The 19736-nt window shown below is 35.1% G+C and overlaps 1 protein-coding gene across 3 annotated transcripts in view; it reads right to left on the reverse strand.

Annotated features, from left to right (window-relative positions):
• Positions 1-19736, reverse strand: part of rbm27 (RNA binding motif protein 27) — a 50174-nt gene that overhangs the window by 26483 nt on the left and 3955 nt on the right. For 2 of the 3 annotated variants that reach the window (XM_056446089.1, XM_056446088.1), the window contains exons 5-9: positions 19435-19631; positions 14032-14337; positions 9176-9394; positions 5337-5390; positions 2884-3060 (exon numbers count right to left, since the gene is read on the reverse strand). In XM_056446089.1, coding sequence (XP_056302064.1) covers positions 2884-3060; positions 5337-5390; positions 9176-9394; positions 14032-14337; positions 19435-19631 — 953 coding nt within the window. The remainder of the gene's footprint in view (positions 1-2883; positions 3061-5336; positions 5391-9175; positions 9395-14031; positions 14338-19434; positions 19632-19736) is intronic. The other variant, XM_056446090.1, reaches the window with a different exon arrangement.

Genomic DNA, 19736 nt, shown 5'->3' on the forward strand with positions numbered 1-19736 from the left:
GCGGAGGTGCGCGATGCGGCGCCAGACGAAAGTATAAATCCCGTTTTAAGTTGGGAGGAATATAAATCAATATTACGGATGACTGACCAACTATATGAATCTTAACAAATAACATGCTGCTTAAAGTTTATCATCATATATAAAAGCGAAAACCAAACATCAATGTGAAAATAAAAGTATTGAAATGCTTGTTACATTAAGTTAAGCACAATAGTAAGTGAAAAGAACTCAATGCTGTCTCTCACACATCTAAAGCCACCTCACACATGATAGCATGCCATCCGGTATTCAATTCTCTAGAGACACAAGCCTGTGTCTAAATGCCCATCTAGTCAGTTTTGACTTAAGTTGGGAGGAATACGAAGCAATATTATGGATCCATATACCATGTTAACACTACTGCCTTCTAAACTTGCTCAAAATCACTTGTTGCCCTTTACAGAGTAACTTTAGTAGCTTTAATAAGGATCAATCTACCATTAATACCATTACACACCAGTCTAATCACTTTAGACTCTTCCCTTGAGGGTATGATCACAGTGGTGTGAATCAAAAGCCTTAGCACACTGGCTGGCACTGAGTCAGAGACAAATGCGTAATGCAATGCCTTAAAACCACATATTTATACAAGTACGAACAAATAAATAGAGTAGAGTGGATGAATTTGTGCATCTGCGTGTTTAATCTGAGCGTTCTGTTCTCTAAAAAGAAGTGCAAACCTTTATACTGAAGTCCAATGGCCACAGTGGATTGACTAAAGTCATAATTTTAAAGGTGCTCAAATTAAAAATAAAATTGACTGACTCTCATTTAATAGCTGAGATGCGTTTCATGAGCTAGCTAAGTTATATTGGGAAAGCTGTCACATAAAATGCATACCACTTCTTTGTAAATAAAAAGTTATACGTTCTAAACTTTACTGACGTGTAAAATGGTTAATTTAAACATTGAATGCAATGTAATATTTTATGACTATTTAATATTTAAGCAGTTTCAAAATACATATGGATTCTTTCATCTTCCTCATACTAAAACTTGATATATTAGTAATTTGAAATATAAGTTATTTGTAAAAAATTACAACCAAAAAAAATAACTTAATTATTCCAAAACTCTGATAAGTAGCAAAGACACAAGTCTATTTAACACAACCACCACCAATTGACCGTAGAGACTGTGCAATATATATACAGGAAAGTATTTACAGCACTTCACTTTTTCCACATTTTTTTATGTTACAGCCTTATTCCAAAATAGATTAAATTTATTTATTTCCTCAAATTCTACACACAATACCCCATAATGACAATGTGAAAAAAAGAGTTTTTGAAATTGTTGCAAATTTATTAAAAATAATTAAAAAAAAACCTGTAAAATAACATGTACATCAGTATTCACAGCCTTTGCTCAATACTTTGTTGATGCACCTTTGGCAGCAATTACAGCCTTAAGTCTTTTTATAATGAATATGATGCCACAAGCTTGGCACACCTGTCTTTGGGAATTTTTGGCCATTCCTCTTTGCAGTACCTCTCAAACTATCAGGTTGAATGGGAAGCGACGGTGTACAGCCATTTTCAGATCTCTATAGAGATGTTCAATAGGATTTAGGTCTGGGCTCTGACTGGGCCACTCAAGGACATTCACAGAGATGTTGTGAAGCCACTCCATTGATATTTTGGCGGTGTGCTTTGTGTCATTGTCCTGCTGGAAGATGAACTGTCGCCTCAGTCAGAGGTCAAGAGCACTCTGAAGCAGGTTTTCATTCAGGATGTCTCTGTACATTTCTGCATTCATTTTCCCTCTATCCTGACTAGTCTTCCAGTTCCTGCTGCTGAAAAACATCCCCACAGCATGATGCTGCCACTACCATGCTTCACTGTAGGGATGATATTAGCCAGGTGATGAGCGGTGCCTGGTTTTCTCCAAACGTAACGCCTGGCATTCACTCCAAAGAGTTCAATTTTAGTCTCATCAGATCAGAGAATTTTGTTTCTCTCCATCTGTGGATTGCTGCACAGATGGTTGTCCTTCTGTAAGGTTCTCCTCCCTCCACAGAAGAATGCTGGAGCTCAGACAGAGTGACCATCGGGTTATTGATCACCTCCCTGATTAAGGCTCTTCTCCCCCGATCACTCAGCTTAGATGACCAGCCAGCTCTAGAAAGAGTCCTAGTGGTTTCAAACATCTTCCACTTACGGATGATGGAGGCCAGCCTTGTGCCTCGAGACTATCCTGTCTAGGAGGTCTACAGACAATTCCTTTGTCTTCATGCTTGGTTTGTGCTTTGACATGCACCGTCAACCCTGAGACCTTATAAAGACAGGTGTATGCCTTTTCAAATCATGTCCAATCAACTGAATTGACCACAGGTGATCTCCAATTAAGCTGCTGAAACATCTCAAGAATGATCAGTGGAAACAGAATGTACCTGAGCTCAATTTAGAGCTTCACGGCAAAGGCTGAGAATACTGATGTACACGTGATTTTTCAGGTTTTTTATTTTTAATAAATTTGCAACAATTGCAACAAATCTTTTTTCACATTGTCAATATGGGGTATTTTGTGTAAATTTTTGAAGAAATTTAAAGGCCAACCAATTATGAATTATGAATTGAATTTACAGAAAAGCTACTATATCGAGATGTATACGTTATCGGATATGAGATGACTAATAACAATAATAATAATAACAACAATAATAAACACTTTCAGATGGTCTGGAAAAATAAAGCACTGAGGTTTCAGCTTAATAGATCAAAATAAAAAATGTAGAAATACTTTATTTTTTTTTAAATTGATGTTTTCTATGGTGCGACCACACTTTAGACAGTAAGCTCCAGAAGAAGCAGAAGTACTCGAGCTGAAAATAGAAAAGCTTACATTCAGAGATTGTGTACTGAGGGTGGAGAGAGGCAGAAGAGGAGGAAGAAGAGGAAGGAGGAAGTGGTGGAGGAGGAGGAGGAGGTGGTCCCACTCCAGGAAGGGCCAAAGGGGAAGAGGTGCTGGTTCTGGAGTGGGGTGGAGTGTCTATCCCAGTAGCTGGGATTAGAGGAGGTCCTAAAATAAAAACAAGAACAAACTGATCCACACTAACATTCAAAGCTAACTGTGATTCCTGCAATTTATGACAATTATACAAAGTCAGAACCTAAAAAAGGTTACTCCATCCCTACAGAACTTCATTTACTCACCATCATGTAATTCCAAAGCAATGAAAATAATGTCAAAGGGTCATAAAAACATTGACTATATTTTCAGAGATGTTGAACAATCAATGTAAGGGATAGTTCACCAAAAATGAAATATTACTCTTTTTACTTGCCCTCAAGAGGTTTTAAACATATCCGAGTTTCTTTCTTCTTCAGAACACAAAGATATTGTAAAAAAAAAAAAAAAAAAAAAAAAAAGCCAAAAACATGACTTTCATAGCAAAAACAAATGCTATGAAATTCAATGGTTACAGGGGTCCGTTCATCGTACGTGGATTACTCAATTAGCTGGATTTGGTTATTGATGATTTGATACGATACAGGATACGTTCTTCAAAACTCTTCCGAGAGTTGTTGTCATAGCAACAGGTCTGGTAGCTCAAACCTGCTCAGGAGCAGGTTTATTTCATGTAAAAAGATCGGGTCTTTTCAAGCAAAGGTCATACTGAAAGTATGTACCAAATGTTGATATTTTCTTACAGTAGTAATCTATAGATTATATACACTTATGAAAATAGTGAAATAGTTTTAAATAAAGTTTATTTATATAGACATTTATAATAATTAATAATATTTAATATTAAATAATTAGTAGTATTTATGTTCATATACATATAAGTTTAAAAATATATACAAGTAAATAAAAGTACAAAAACCGGGTGGTTCTCCCCAAGGGGATGAAAGAGAACATAATTAATATGGATTTTTTTAGATACAAATGTGTACTATTTAAAGGTACCGATCCAGCTCTAGTCCAATTTCTGTAAGATAATAGACATGCACAATATTCAGCTGTTTTTTGTTTGTTTGTTTTTTATAAAGGAATAATAATTTATGCAGTCATGCATGTTTTGACAGCTAATATGTTGGTCATTTGATGCTTTATATAATTAAGAAACTAAAATAGGCCTAGGCTATAGTAAAGAAAATCTGATCTAAAATGTAAAACTAAATAAATTGCTAAATACTCTCGACACATGGAAGTATAAAGGATGCAGCCCATAACAAATGTGGAAAGTTATTGCGTATCATATTTACCAAACCATTTACTAGGAATTTTGTATAATTTAGCTCAGATGGATAATTGAATATTAATCAGATGATGTCATTACGCTGCTGTGCCGTCAACCTATCGTTGCATTGCTGATCATGATTTCATGGATCGATAGATCTGTCCTTCACAACACACGCAGCGTTGATCTCAGATCAGTTCATCCAGACATTTTAATCTGATTCACGAATTTGAAGAACCAAATTAGCCAGATATCAGTTATCAAGATTAAAAGATCCAGGATCTGCCAAATCATCTTAGATCATTTAAGCGAGGTATGAAGAACGGACCCACAGGTTTACTGGCATTCTTCAAAATATCTTCCTCTGTGTCCAAAACAAGAAACAGGTTTGGAACAAATGACAGGCGAGTAAATAATGACAACATTTTCATTTCTTTGGGTAAACTATCCCTTTAAGATACCTTTCGCATTTGTTAGCTTTAATTGTAGGGGACTCATTTCGTGTATTTTGCCACTAATTTAATTTTCCAGGTTTAAGATCTACATCAAAGCAGCATCAACTGTGGTGATGTAGCATATGACTGAGTACTTTGATGATGCATTAGTGTCTAATTATTATTCATGAGTTATATTGTCCTATGAGTAGACACTGCTTCTGAATTATTCTGTCAAGCTGTGAGATTCGTGAAAACACTGCTGATTGGCCATTGTGTTCACGAGCTCAACAGATATGACTGTAACTCTTTCTAATGATAATTATTTTACAAGTGTGTTTACAGGCACACTGGTGCATTTGAAAGCGAAGTCTATCAGCCGATCCATCTGCAGATTGACACAGAATTCAAACGCTGACATACATGACTTTCAAATGCCCATCTGCTGAGAGACATGCGTCTTCAATTCACCAAACCTGAATGTTTTCAGACTGTAATAAACCTGCAGACACTGGAAGAGCATGCAGATTGCACAAAGAGAGACCTCCTGCCCTTGCTTGGGCTTGAATCGGGGACTCAAAATCATACTGTATCTTACTATTAAGTGTCCTAAAAAAAGAGCATCCTTTATGCATGAGAAACAATAATGTTTACATTCAAAGTGGAGTTTTTTTTACCTGTGGGCAGCAAGCCCCCAGTGGGCCGTGACAGTATTGGAGGGGGGCATCCAGCTGTTATTTAACAGAAATAGAAACACTGTTAATATATGTAACTAACGATAAGAAATAATACATTGTTACTATTCATTCACTATTCAATTTCACTTGTGCAAGCATTTTACAGTGCTTTAAAACTACTCAAATATGTCTCTGTTAATGTTTACAAACAAATATAATTGATTTACCAAAAACACACAAGTGCCAATTTCACATTGGTCACATCCATAACGGAGAGATTTCACATCCATAACGAAGCTTTTTCCTCATAAATGCAACAACTGTCAAATCAAATTAAATTAAATCGTTTTTGTTCTATAGTGAGCCAACTTTTATCCTTTTGATGATCATTATTTCTTTTGGGTTGTGCTGTTTAATTCAGAGAATTTCAACAAAGTATGTTGTATCCCGTAAACTCCCTGACTTTGTCATCCATAACGCATGTTCATTTTTCTCATTTAAAATCTAAAAAATGTTTACAGATTGATATTTTTCTGCTACTATAACTCTGTGGTTAGTGGTTTTGGAAAATATAAACAGATGTTTCAATATAATGTTACCATTTGCTTTCTCTATGAATTTATGTTTTGAGATTTTACTGCAAATGTCACATCCATAACGCTGGTATTGCATATATATATATATATATATATATATATATATATATATATATATATATATATATATATATATATATATATATGAGCAATTCCAGCATTATGGATGTGACATTTGCAGTTATACTGTATATATATATATATATATATATATATATATATATTATTTTAATAACAAAAGGCAAACTTTTATTTGGAAAGATTTTATTCATTTACATCCATTGGGACTGTCAAGTCTTTTTCAATGCTGTGCATTTGCATAAATTATAATAAATTAAAAGCATATACAGTTGAAGTCAGAATTATTAGCCCCCTGTTTATTTTCCCCCCAATTTTTGTTTAACGGAGAGATTTTTATAACACATTTTTAAACATACTAGTTTTAATAACTAATTTTTAATAACTGATTTATTTTATCTTTGCTATGATGACAGTAAATAATATTTGACTAGATATTTTTCAAGACACTTCTATACAGCTTAAAGGGACATTTAAAGGTTTAACTAGGTTAATTAGGTTAACTAGGCGGGTTAGGGTAATTAGGTGTGTTAATGTACACCGATGTTTTTTTCTGTGGACAGTCAGAAAAAAATGAGCTTAAAAAAAAGGGCTGATAATTTTGAACTTAAAATGGTTCATAAGAAATTTAAAACTGCTTTTATTCTAGCCGAAATAAAACAAATAAGACTTTCTCCAGAAGAAACAATATTATCAGACATACTGTGAAAATTTCCTTGCTCTGTTAAACATCATTTGGGAAATATTTATAAAAGAAAAAACGTTCAAAGGGGGGCTAATAATTCTGACTTCAACTGTATAAACACAACAGAACAAAGATAAAAGTGAAATAAACAGTGCTTTATGGTTTTCTGGAGATAATCAAATATAAAATAACAAATAATGACTAAAAGTAAGTCTTTGAGAACGGGTTTCTCAAGCCAGGTGGCGCATTAGACCAGGGGCTCATCTCCTACTTGAACTGTATGCCTAAACATAAGCTCTAAACAGGGATTTTTGATTACCTTAATCCGACTTAAGTCATAACTGAACTAAACAGAAATGGAATTAAGATGTGGAATATGCAGATATTAGTGGCATTATTGAAGTAAACACCGCAAACTATTACCGTCATGTAAGACTTTTCGCCATATTTTCCGACAAGATCCACACACAAGGCTGTCAGTAAAGGACCGCCCACACACACATATGTATATTGCGAAATGTTGAAGTTTTTTCTTTCCATTTGGCGTGCGTTATTAAATTCCATAACACTCTCACCAGTCCTAACTTCTTATTTGCGTCTAATACCCCGTTTGTCACGGGGGCATGAATCAAATGTTCATGAGTGAAGCTGAAACTACCGAACTGCAGTTAAAGTCACCCAAAATGACAGGAAACTCTTCCATGAAAGCACTTCACGTAAACACCTTAATTATATTATTGTCTATTAAGGCAGATAACTAGATTACAGATGTTCATGTAAGCGTAGTCAGTAGTGTCTTCGAAGTAAGTGAAACATCCAGAAGAGCATCCTGCTGATTTGATTCAGAAGGGCACTTATTTGTCAGACGGCTCACCGGTTTGACTTTCATTCACCGTCATTCATTTTACAAAGCACCCGGTGCATTTTATTTTAATGTTTTCCTCGAACGCATAAACTCTACTGGTGCCTGATAGTTAGATGTGGAGCTAACATTAATCAGATTCACTCTAGCGAACTGCATCCATGTTAGCACGTCACGTTTGATGTGGTAATTTCACAGTAGGAATACACACAGGTTCGAAGACTCGTTCTCGCCACCTACGGTGCAATTCGTCCAGGTATACATAGATTAACGGTGATATTTATTTTATTTTTTATTTATTTCTTTGTTTAAATCGCCCGATAACAGCCCACCACTAGTAAAAATACATTTAAAAGGGAAATAAATTGGTATTTATCTAACTCATTGAAGCATCAAGGAAGTATTATTAAGGCGCGTTTACTTGGAAAGAAGTAAGTAAAGGAATTGCAGCAGGTGCCTATTTCTATGTGGTGGAAGCATTTTGTCCAGTCATGCGAAGTGTAGTTTCAGACATCGCCAACTAGTTATAATCAACAAGGTTATATTTGTTCAAATCTAATGGGAAAAAACTTCAATATTGCAAAAAAAAAAAAAAATTCTGAGTCTGAATGCACTCCGCCTGCTTCCTGATTGCCCCACTGACAGTATATCAACTTATGGCATCTGTCTGGATTTTGACTTTACACGTTTCTTAAGTGTCAGAATGGGTCTCTCTGGAGTTGGCCGCCTGTTCTATATATGCTATGCTTATTCAAATCATTGCCAGTTTATTCTAGAATGATATTCTTATGAGGACAATTAACAGTCAGGCATCCGCGTAAGTTACGATCCAGTTACAAGTAGTGGGTTCATTTAAAAATGGCTGTTTAGTTTAGTAGGTCATGAGAATAAAAGGTTGGAAACCACTGGTCTAGCAGATATGGATGAGCTTTTTTTACATTTAATCAACATCTAAACTTCAATAAAAACCTACAAAATTAAAATATTAATTATATCAGCATTTTGGCTGAAGTGACTTTCAAGAGAGGAACAGAAATCTCTAAGATTTAATTATAATCATTTTCCTTGTGTGGACAGAAACCTTACGAATTTGGAACAATATGAGAGTGAGTAAATTAGGACAAGATTCATTTTGCTGTAAAGTAACCCTCTACCAATGTCATAGAATAGATTTAGCATTAACATCTTGTTACATTTAATTTACATTGAACTTTTTTTTCAGAACCAAAAGATTGTTCCATATTTTATTTAGCTTTTTTATATCGTTTTTAATAAACCAGCCTGAGGAAAAGCTGGCATCTGATATCACATACTACATGAATAGGTAATTATTTTGAATAATTAATTATCTTGTAATTGCTAAATAACTTTGAGAAGGTCGTACTATATTTGTCAGTTTGTCATTGTCATGCGACCTACTATTGTCAGTTGGCAAATCCTCATGTGAATGAGAAATGCTCATCATATGCACATTTCTGAATCTTACATTTAAGCATCAGAATACTTACAACCTACTCATCTGCTCTTTCGCTTATTGTTTTCTCGTCTACTAAACAGTAGGAAATAAAATGATTTTAGACGCAGCTCTTGTCTAGCATGGTGAAATCAACATGCTCACCTGGCATGGGGTAAATGCCTGGAGGCGGGGGCTGTCCATGCGGTGGAAGAGGCATGGGCATGCCAGGGGGAGGTTCTGTCATTGGTGGCATGGGCATCCGTGGCAGGGCTGGTGGGGGTGGAAACGGGATCATGGTAGGAAGTGTAACGTCATCCACGATCAGAGGATCATTGCCGTGATCAAAAGGACAGAGATCACCTCGTATACAAAATCCTTTCTCTGCAACCAAAAAAATTTTTATTTGTTAAATAAACAACATCACAATAATCTTCTTGATGCAGAAAGTATTTATATAGAAAGCACGCACACACACACACACACACATATATACACACACATATATATATATATATATATATATATATATATATATACACGTATGTGCATATCTATATATATATATATATATATATATATATATATATATATATATATATATATATATATATAATCTATCTATCTATCTATCTATCTATCTATCTATCTATCTATATATATATATATATATATATATATATATATATATATATATTATCCATCTATCTATCTATCTATCTATCTATCTATCTATCTATCTATCTATACATATCTATCTATATCTATATCTGTCTATTTCTATCTATATACATCTCTCTATCTATCTCTCTATGTCTCTCTATGTCTCTCTATGTCTCTCTCTCTCTCTCTCTCTCTCTCTCTATATATATATATATATATATATACACATATCTATCTATATACATCTCTCTATCTATATCTATATATATATATATATATATATATATATATATATATATATATATATATATATCTATGTCTATATCTAGATAGATAGATAGATAGATAGATAGATAGATAGATAGATAGATAGATAGATAGATAGATAGATAGATAGATAGATAGATAGATAGATAGACAGACAGATAGATAGACAGACAGATAGATAGATTTCTACATATATACATTTCATATTTGCATACATAGAAAGTCACATCTTTCTCTTCAAGATGGCAATTTATAGCTTATTTAGTAATAGGTAATAGCACTGCACAATCATGCTAACAATCCATCCGTCAGTCATCCCTGTGGATGGTTTCCTCAAACTCCCACCACTGTGAAAAATATCCCAGCTCCAGAAAGAAGACAGGGTAGTAAATATAAACACTGCTGCTTTAACCCCACTCCCATAGGGCCATGTGGTGAAGACTGCTACAACACAGTCATTAGTGATGTGTTAGAAACAGACACCCTGAAGAGTTAAATACGTCCTTAGACAATTTCAAGACACTTCAGTGTTTCTGATGTATTACACACAATTTGATTTAGATTTCAAAGACATCCAGTGGCTTCAAAATGTAGTTATCGAACTAAGTGCCATTTAAGATAGCACACATAAGAGCAATATTCATTTATTTAAATACTTTGTTAGGTTAAACATGTAAAATGAAATAAAAAAGGCTTAACATAAAATACTTTTCCATACATTTCGAAAAGCATTTTTTAAACCAATGTCAAACATTATTGGAACAAATTCATATTTAAGTTAATAAACTGCACCTGTGGGAAGGGATGGGTATCGATAAGGTTTTAACGGTATTACTTCTTTAGTCGATACCACTTATCGGTTCGGTACTATAACGGGTCTCTTATCAGTACTTTTTGTAGTGTATTTTTTTATGAAAAAAAAAAAAAAAAGACTAATTTAACAGAATAAACAACACTTTATTTTATTATTAAGTTTTTAATGTAAAGTAAAACAAAACCAATAATTGTAAAACAAATAAATATTCTTTTTCCTGTAAAAGAACGTACAATGGTTTTAAGGAAAATGACGCTCAGTTTTTAACCATTCTTCTGGATAAAAATCAACATGTTTGACTATTCTGGCAGACGTCAGGATCTTTCTTGGTTTATTGTGCTCCCTGCAGTTGAAAATACCCTCTTTGAGTTGCAAAATGCAGTTAAATGAGATAAAGTTTATGAGTTTTCATTAACACAGTCACATAAATGAGTTAAATGTGTTTTGGGAGTGTTTTTAATACAGTTTTGGAGCATCTTGCAATGTAAAAATATGCAGTTTTATTTACAAATTTCTTACGCATAGTTTATTATTAGGCTATTCATAGACTATATTTGTAAATTCAGCAGATGTAAAAGAATTTTTAATGTTTAAGATTTATTTAGGCTGCTGCAGATAAAATACTGTTTTCATAGTAATCGGATGTGTGTGTTATTTAACTATTTAAGTGCACCTATGTTAAAAAATCTACTTTTCAAGCTGTTTGGACAGACATATGTTCATGAATGGTGTATAGACTGTCATATTGGGGTGATATAAGCACACCCAGTGCTTTTTTTTCAATTTAACAACATAAAAAATGGTGGACCAATTGGAGCGGTTTTCAAACCGACCGCAACTTTACGTAGGAGTGCGGTCCCCCCTCCCACCATTATTGATTGACAGGCGCGTCATCATATCCTCAGTTTGTTAATTCACGTCCGCCATTTTCAGCGTGAGTCGAAGCGATATCACTAAAGGAACACCCTAGCTTAATTTTTAGATGCAAGGCTCATTGGGCTCAACACAAGATCAATATTCTCCACATTATTGCTCTAATCGGAATTATTGGTTGTATCTTTAGGTAGGTTTGCGCACGTGTACTTCTCATTGAGTCTACCTTATACTACAGCCATTTGCATTTCTCGCGATCCCAGAAGCTCTCTGTGATCTTAACTAGCATGCGTTTTAGAATTCTAAACATAGGTTTCTATCAGGGTACACTCAAGTCGATGGCTGGGCGCCGTGGACCGCTGCAGACTTGAAGCGCCGTTGTGTGTACCCTGATAGAAACCTATGTTTAGAATTCAAAAATGCGTGGCGCGACGATTCGGGACACTTCATGTTTCTGCCGCGCCACAGAGAGTGTCTGGTGTGCCGTGTCGCGGCTTCGAGCAGCGCACCCGGTGCCTCAGTCAAAGTTAATTCAGTGTGCGTGGTTATTAGTTTCTGTGTACAAGCTCGGCACTTGAAACTAGCACACTGTAAAACTGTACAAAGACACAAATGATTTTGTACTCTCTGCTTGGTCTGTGTCCGAGTTGTACATGTACGACTGAATGCGGATCCTCTCAGTCTGCCTCTGTTGCAAACACAGACCGGGTGAGCTCATGGCCCCCGCCCCCTTGTTACGTTGGGCGGGAAGCCGAAACTAATTTGCATGTGAAGCAACACACCCCTAAATCAGCGAACTGTGGACACGCCCCCAACATGACACTTTTTAACACATTATAATAAAAAAATCTGAATTGTGTTTTAAACTGAACCTAAACTGGCACACTCAGAAGAACCATAATATTAATATTAAATCATAAAAAAGAGGTAAACTATGTGCCCTTTAATATTATACTAATTTAGGTGACTGACTGCTGGCATACCGATGTGGGTGACGTAACGTTACCGTTAGTAGCTAGGCAGTCAAAAACCTTTCATTGCAGTTAACGCACTTTTGAAAGATACTTTCACTTAGCCAGATTGCTTGCATTTCCGCTTATACAAGAAAACAACTTGTTGCGTTTGTTGCTGTCCACTTGGGAAATGCAACCCGTTTAGTTCACTCTGCAAGTTTGCGAGCTATAGCGCGAGCCTCCACTGAGTGCGCACGCACAGTCAAAAACTGTGAAGGCTTTAATACTTGATGTGCTCGCCGGAAACACGAGCATTTCTCATGTGAGATTGCCAACTGAGCAGACGAATATCAAATATCGCAAATTAGAAAAAGTTGGTCAGTTAAATTGTGCAAATGTATGTAATGTTTATTCAGCAATAATTCTCCAGTACCGTTAACTTCAGAGCTTATTGATAATATATAAAGCACCGAGTTTCAATACCCATCTCTACCTGTGGGTACTGTTATGACACCAGTGTAAACTTTAGAAGTACAGACTTTGTTGACATCTGTTAAAATCACCAAAACATCAATAAAAAAAACATTTTATTTTAGCAAATAAAGGGAACGTTAAATTGATCTTATGATAGCTAACAATCCAATGCCGACATTCCATATCCAAAGACTATTGGATGCTTTTTAAATTTGCTTGTAATGTAACTACTACATAATACAGTTGAAGTCAGAATTATTAGCCCCCCGATTTATTTTTTCCCAGTTTTCTGTTTAACAGACAGCAGATTAGTTCAACACATTTGTAAACATAAGTTAACTCATTTCTAATAACTGATTTATTTTCTCTTTGTCATGATGACAGTAAATAATATTTGACTAGAAATTTTTCAAGACACTTTTATACAGCTTAAAGTGACATTTAAAGGCTTAACTAGGTTAATTAGGCACGTTAGGGTAATTAGGCAAGTTATTGTATAACGATGGTTTGTCCTGTAGACTATCGAAAAAAAATTGCCTAAAGGGGCTAATAATTTTGACCTTAAAATGGTTTAAAAAAATGTTAAACTCCTTTTATTTTAGGCGAAATAAAACAAATAAGACTTTCTCCAGAAGAAAAAATATTATCAGACATACTGTGGAAATTTCCTTTCTCTGTTAAACATAATTTGGGAAATATTTAAAACATGAGAAAAAATTTCAAAGGGGGGCTAATAATGCTAACTTTAACTGTATATGCATGAACAAATATCCATATGGTCATAAACAAGGACACATACATGCATGCCTACATACAATCATAAAAATTGTATCTAAAATAACGTTTTTAAAGTGCTTTTCTCCCTTTTATTACTTTTCATTCATCACTTTTTCTACAATTATATTGTTATTATTTGACAATAATTCATAGGAGGACCATAATCACAGGAAACATGCCAAAAGTGAATTATGACTTACCGTCGTAATCACGGCAGCGGTGTTTTAGTGTGCTGCTCTTGTTGAACGTCTTGCCGTCTGAATGGTTGGTGAAGTATGCGGACCAGCTCTCTGTAGTGCTGTCAGGCAGGTGAACTGGTGCTACCACGGTTGCAGCTTTGGGGACGGCGGGGCTCCCTGAAGAGGGAAACTGGTGCTGAGGAAGGGGCAGAGGGAGCAAGGGGGGTGGATGGGTCTGCTGGTGGTGTGGGTTACCCAAATGGGCTGAAGATGGGTTGTAAGGCTCGGTTTCCTTTCGCTCCTGCTCAAATTTGGATCTGTGCTCCGCTATAAAAATAAAAAATAAATCAAAATTTGGATTTGTAGAAAGAAATCCTGTCAATAATGTTTGGTTACAATACAAATGACGATGACTCTTAAAATGGGGTGTGAAACATTTTCATCTTGAATTCATTTTATAGCTATATTTTTAAATAGCTTTATGTATATATTTCCATACTTCAAATACTGTGGAAACATTAGACTAAGCATTACATTTTAAATCAGAGGATTAAAGGAAAAGCTCAACCAAAAATAAAAATGTACTCACTATTTACGCTCAAGTGACTCCAAGCCTGTATTAAGTTTCTTTCTTCTGTTGAACACAAATTATAATTTCAAAACAGCTGGAAACCGGTAACCATTGACTACCATTGTATTTGTTTTTCTAAGGATGTCAATGGTTACGGGTTTTTAGCTTTCTCCAGTATATCTTGTCTTGTGTTGTGTTCAGCAGAAGAAAGAAACTCATTAAAGCTTGAAAGCACTTGAGGATAGGCATGAGCCAGTATAAGATTCTGATGGTACGATAACCTTGGATAATTACGGTTTCACTATATTCTAAAATATGTTCTTTTTAAATGTCTAGGTTAAAAAATTTTATACAAAAAGTATATATTTTAAGATAATTGAAATCAATTAGCTATGAATTAATGAATTACCGCAGCCTAAAACGACTATGCCATCGTCCATCGCGAAGTCTCACATTAGACATCGCACGATGCCAAATTGGTCGACATCAACCAACCCTACTGAACAACACTTCTGTGCATTTAACCCATTTGTAACACAACACAATCTGCATCAGCTTTACGTGACTAAAATAGTTAAAACATCATATTACCTGTCTAAGAGAAATACTTCAGCCATGGTGTTGTCCTTCCTCCAGCATGCAAAATTAATTCCTGAATCAACTAACTTGATTCAGGATTTGAAAAAGTTTTGATTCAGCATTTGTTTTGCTCGTGTGTATGCGCGTGCCCGCGCCAATGGCAGATCTGCATGAATGGCTGCAGATGTTTAAATCTACATTTGTTTTATATATAATAGGTTGGCATAGATTCATTTTTTTATCTAGATTAATCTCACTGTAATTTTGTAATTAATCTAGATTAAAATGGCTCATTTGAATTCTGCTTAAAGCATTCAGAATATGTGTGCTACCCAAATAATGACTAAAAGTAAGTCTTTGAGAACGGGTTTCTCAAGCCAGGTGGCGCATTAGACCAGGGGCTCATCTCCTGTTGCCAAAATGCAACACAAACTTCTTGAAAAACTGTTCTGCTATGATAATTTGTGATGAAAATAAATGATGTTCAATAAGATGTACTTTTACTAACTGTTTATTCAGTTAAACATGAATTTTGAACTGTAGGCCTAAACATAAGCTTGACAACCCTAATGCGACTAAAGTCATAACTGAACAAAACAGATATGGAATTAAGATGTGGAGTGTCCAGATATTAGTGGCATTATTGAAGTAAACACCGCAATCAAACTATTACAGTCATGTAGGACTGACATATTTTCCGACAAGATCCACATGCGCGGCTGTCAGTAAAGGACCGTCTGTGGTCAAAAATACTGACCTTTTTTTCCTTTCCATTCAGCGTGTTATTAAATTCCATAACACTCTCACCAGTCCTTACTTCTTATTTGCGTCTAATACCCCAGTTTGACACGGGGCATGAATAAAATGTTCATGAGTGAAGGTGAAACTACCGAACTGCAGTTAAAGTCACCCAAAATTACAGGAAACTCTTACATGAAGCACTTCACGTAAACACCTTAATTATATTATTGTCTATTAAGGCAGATAACTAGATTACAGATGTCCATGTAAGCGTAGTCAGTAGTGTCTTTGAAGTAAGTGAAAGATCGAGAAGGGCATCCTGCTGATTTGATTCAGAAGGGCACTTATTTGTCAGACAGCTCACCAGTTTGACTCATTCACCGTCAATCATTTTAAAAAATGACTGTTGACAGACAGTTTGGGCTACTTAACATTTCCAAAAATTCTGATAATTGGATGAACATTTTTTAGTTTTATGCCTCACCCAGAATATAAAAATACATATAAATACATTTAGATCATTTACTTAATCATTACTATTGGAATGTGAGGAGACTTTCAACCAGCACAACAAAAATGTTTCTGAAGACAATCACCTACTGCACCTTTAACTGTAATAAGCGTGTTTTTTTTTAGAAATCTGCTGAAAATATTGAGTTTGTACCTACATTACTTGTGGATTCAGCTGTTAATGCCTATATTAATTAATTTTGTAGGCCTACAATAATCATAACTCAATTCAAAGACATTGCATGCTTTTTTCAAGCTGTTTTAATTGGATCATTAAAACATGCTATTTTTGCCCATTTGAACCATTTGTTATTTGACTGACAGGTTAACCAACCAATCACACTTCGTTTTGTGCCACGCCATGTTTTGGGGTTTGGAAATGTCCTAATAACAGTCTGAGATGTAACTGCACGTGCATCATTCATTTTGGTAACGGATTTCTATGTAAAACTCAGGCAGACTGAGAAGACCGATGACAGAGTATTTTTTAGTAGTTTTATAAAAGCAAGGTTTTGATGTATCTGTGAGTATCCACAAAACTTTTAAAAAACAGTTACTGTTTTGAATGATGTCTTTCTCTTATCTTTATGACCAAAATGTCAGAAAATTTGAAGGTTTTCACTGCCATTAGAAAAAAAATAAGAATATAAGCATACCTGAGACTAGTTAAGACTAGTCCACAAGTAGGTTACAAAGTTTCAGTGTAAACGCCACAGAACACGTATGATCATGTCAAGAAGCCAGCACAATTATTCTATGTATGTATTAGGGCTGCACAATATTGGAAAAATCTGACATGGTGATATTTTGTTTTGCCGTGATATTTATTGCGATATGAATTTCACCAGATGATTTTAATAGCTCTATTTGGAAAGATTTTATTCTTTCAGATAGACTGCGATGATCAAGTCATTTTCAATGCAGTGAATTTGCATAACTTTTCAATAAATTGCAAGCAAAAATGGTTTTCTGGCGAGTCTAACAGTATTCAAGTAGAGAAATTGAACCATCAAATCTAAAACAGCATGGTCATCATTGTATAAATAATTAAAAAATAATATTTTACTAAGTAGTAAATGATCTAATCCTGCCATGTGGCTATTGCAGATACACACATTGTGATAACGATGCTCAAATAATATATTGTTCAGCCCTAATATGTATTTGCATTTTATAATTCAGAAAATGTTGAACTTCTTTTGTCTGTTGTCAGTCTCTCAGCTCATCATCTGTGTCGCAAATTCCCCTTTTCTCTAGAATGGGTGTACATCTTGTCCAGAGTTTACTTTCAAGCATACATTTTCCTGCCAATATTCTACACGTATGAAAAGTTGGCATACACACTTTTTCATCCCCGCTTTGTATCTATGCCACAGTTATAAATAAGTTTACAATTTTTAATAACACTTTAACTTGACTGACAATTCACACCATTTACCACTGGTTTATTACCTGTCTGTTATTATGATATTTACTGTTTATTAGCATTTATAAAGTATGATCTTATTTTACATCCCTAATGCCCCGTTTCAACTAAGTAGTACGGAACGGTATGATTTTATGGCCATTTCCACTGTCAAAGGGTACCTTAAAAGCAAACCGTACTACACCACTTATTTTGGTCCATAAGGTGGAGCTAGATGTGCAGTTGAACGCTATTGGTTTACAGAGTTACGTCACTTGTAGAAGCAGCAGAACAAAAACAAAGGAACCGCCATTTTTAAAACACAGCTGAGACATTACACCGTAATAATATATACATACAATAACAAGCCATGGTCGACCCAAGCTCAGACATTGTCGTCGTCTTGATGAACAGCCACTAAGCCAAGAAGAACAAAATTTGCTGTGTCCTGTTGTTTTTCCCATCTAAAAGTGCGAGCGGTTTCATATTCAAAATAACAAACTTCTTGATCTGATGATAATAACATACTCGTGATCATTGAAGCACTTCTGAATTCGGATCCTTTCAGAAGCAGACAAACGTGAGAGTGAAATGCAAAAAACAAAGAAGCCGGGAAAAAAACAGCAGCTTATGATGCTTTCTGCAACCTAAAACATAAACAAACTGCCATGTTTAATTATTATTATCACTTTTTGGACTATTATGAACTCGCAATGATGGAATTACTCTTTAACAAGAGGCTACATGTGCTGGTGAAGATTAGAGACACATATGAGAGGTTTGCACTGACTGTGGGCTATATTTCGGGTTGTTTTTGCACCCAAATAAGGACTAAATGTATGCTGTGTGTAGTTTTTCTGTAATTGATAACATATCGGAGACTGTAAGGGTCTGTATGTGTTCATATGTGTTGCATTTATTTATTTATTTATTTATTTATTCATTCAATATAATTGCTGACAATACAGTAGGTAACAGATTACTATCAGTAGGTTACAGATAGTATTTCACACAATCATTGATCTGCAGTTATAATCAAATCATGTTCATAGAAAGGTTAGTGATGAACATTTATACACAAGTATTTGTGTGTATAAAGCATCTGTTTTGTAAGAAGTGCTTCTCATGTGATATGTGAACGACCCGTACAGCTTTACTGTGACTTTCCTCAAGTAAAAATGACATCGTCGGAAACTTTGACGTACACCACGCCCACCAAAAGGGTACCCTTTTGGCATTGGAAACACAAGCTTGATAAAGGTGACCCGTACCGTACCGCTCAATGGGCCATAATTCAATACCTAAACCCAACTACTACCTTCCTAACTATTAATAGGCAGCTAATTAGTAATGGTTTGTTAATAGCGTAATAGTTTGTTAATAGCGTAAAACATTAAAATAAAGTTATATCATTTTTATACCCTCTACCACCAGGTGTATGTAAAAGCTTTAATGAATGAACAACATTTTATAACGTATTTATGAAAAATGTAATAGATCTTGACAAATAAATAAGCTTTGTTACTGACTGAGGGATCATGAACATTTAATCCAATTCCAAGAGCCCTTTGTTTCACACACAGACATGGGTAAAAGTAATCGGAGAGAATGTTAGTACCTCTTCTCTGATTGTGCTCTCTTTCTCTGCTCTTTCCACGGCTACCACTGCGGCTACGACTCCTGCTGCGACTGTAGCTTCTCCCCCGTGAGCTTCCTCCTCGCCGCTCATGTCGGTCTCGGTATGATTCTCCACTTTTCAAGTGACGGTCCACTTCTCTACGCTTACGGTCATCTCTCCTGCGGTCATCTCTAGCCCTGTGGTGAAAATATTAAGCTTTTCCTTTAGAAGAACAACATTTGCTTCTATAGCATGTTAACCTTTCGATTGTCACAGAATTCTGCATACACTATTTGCCCTTC

The sequence above is a fragment of the Danio aesculapii genome, chromosome 21 (genome assembly GCF_903798145.1).
Source record: "Danio aesculapii chromosome 21, fDanAes4.1, whole genome shotgun sequence".
NCBI lineage: Eukaryota > Metazoa > Chordata > Actinopteri > Cypriniformes > Danionidae > Danio > Danio aesculapii.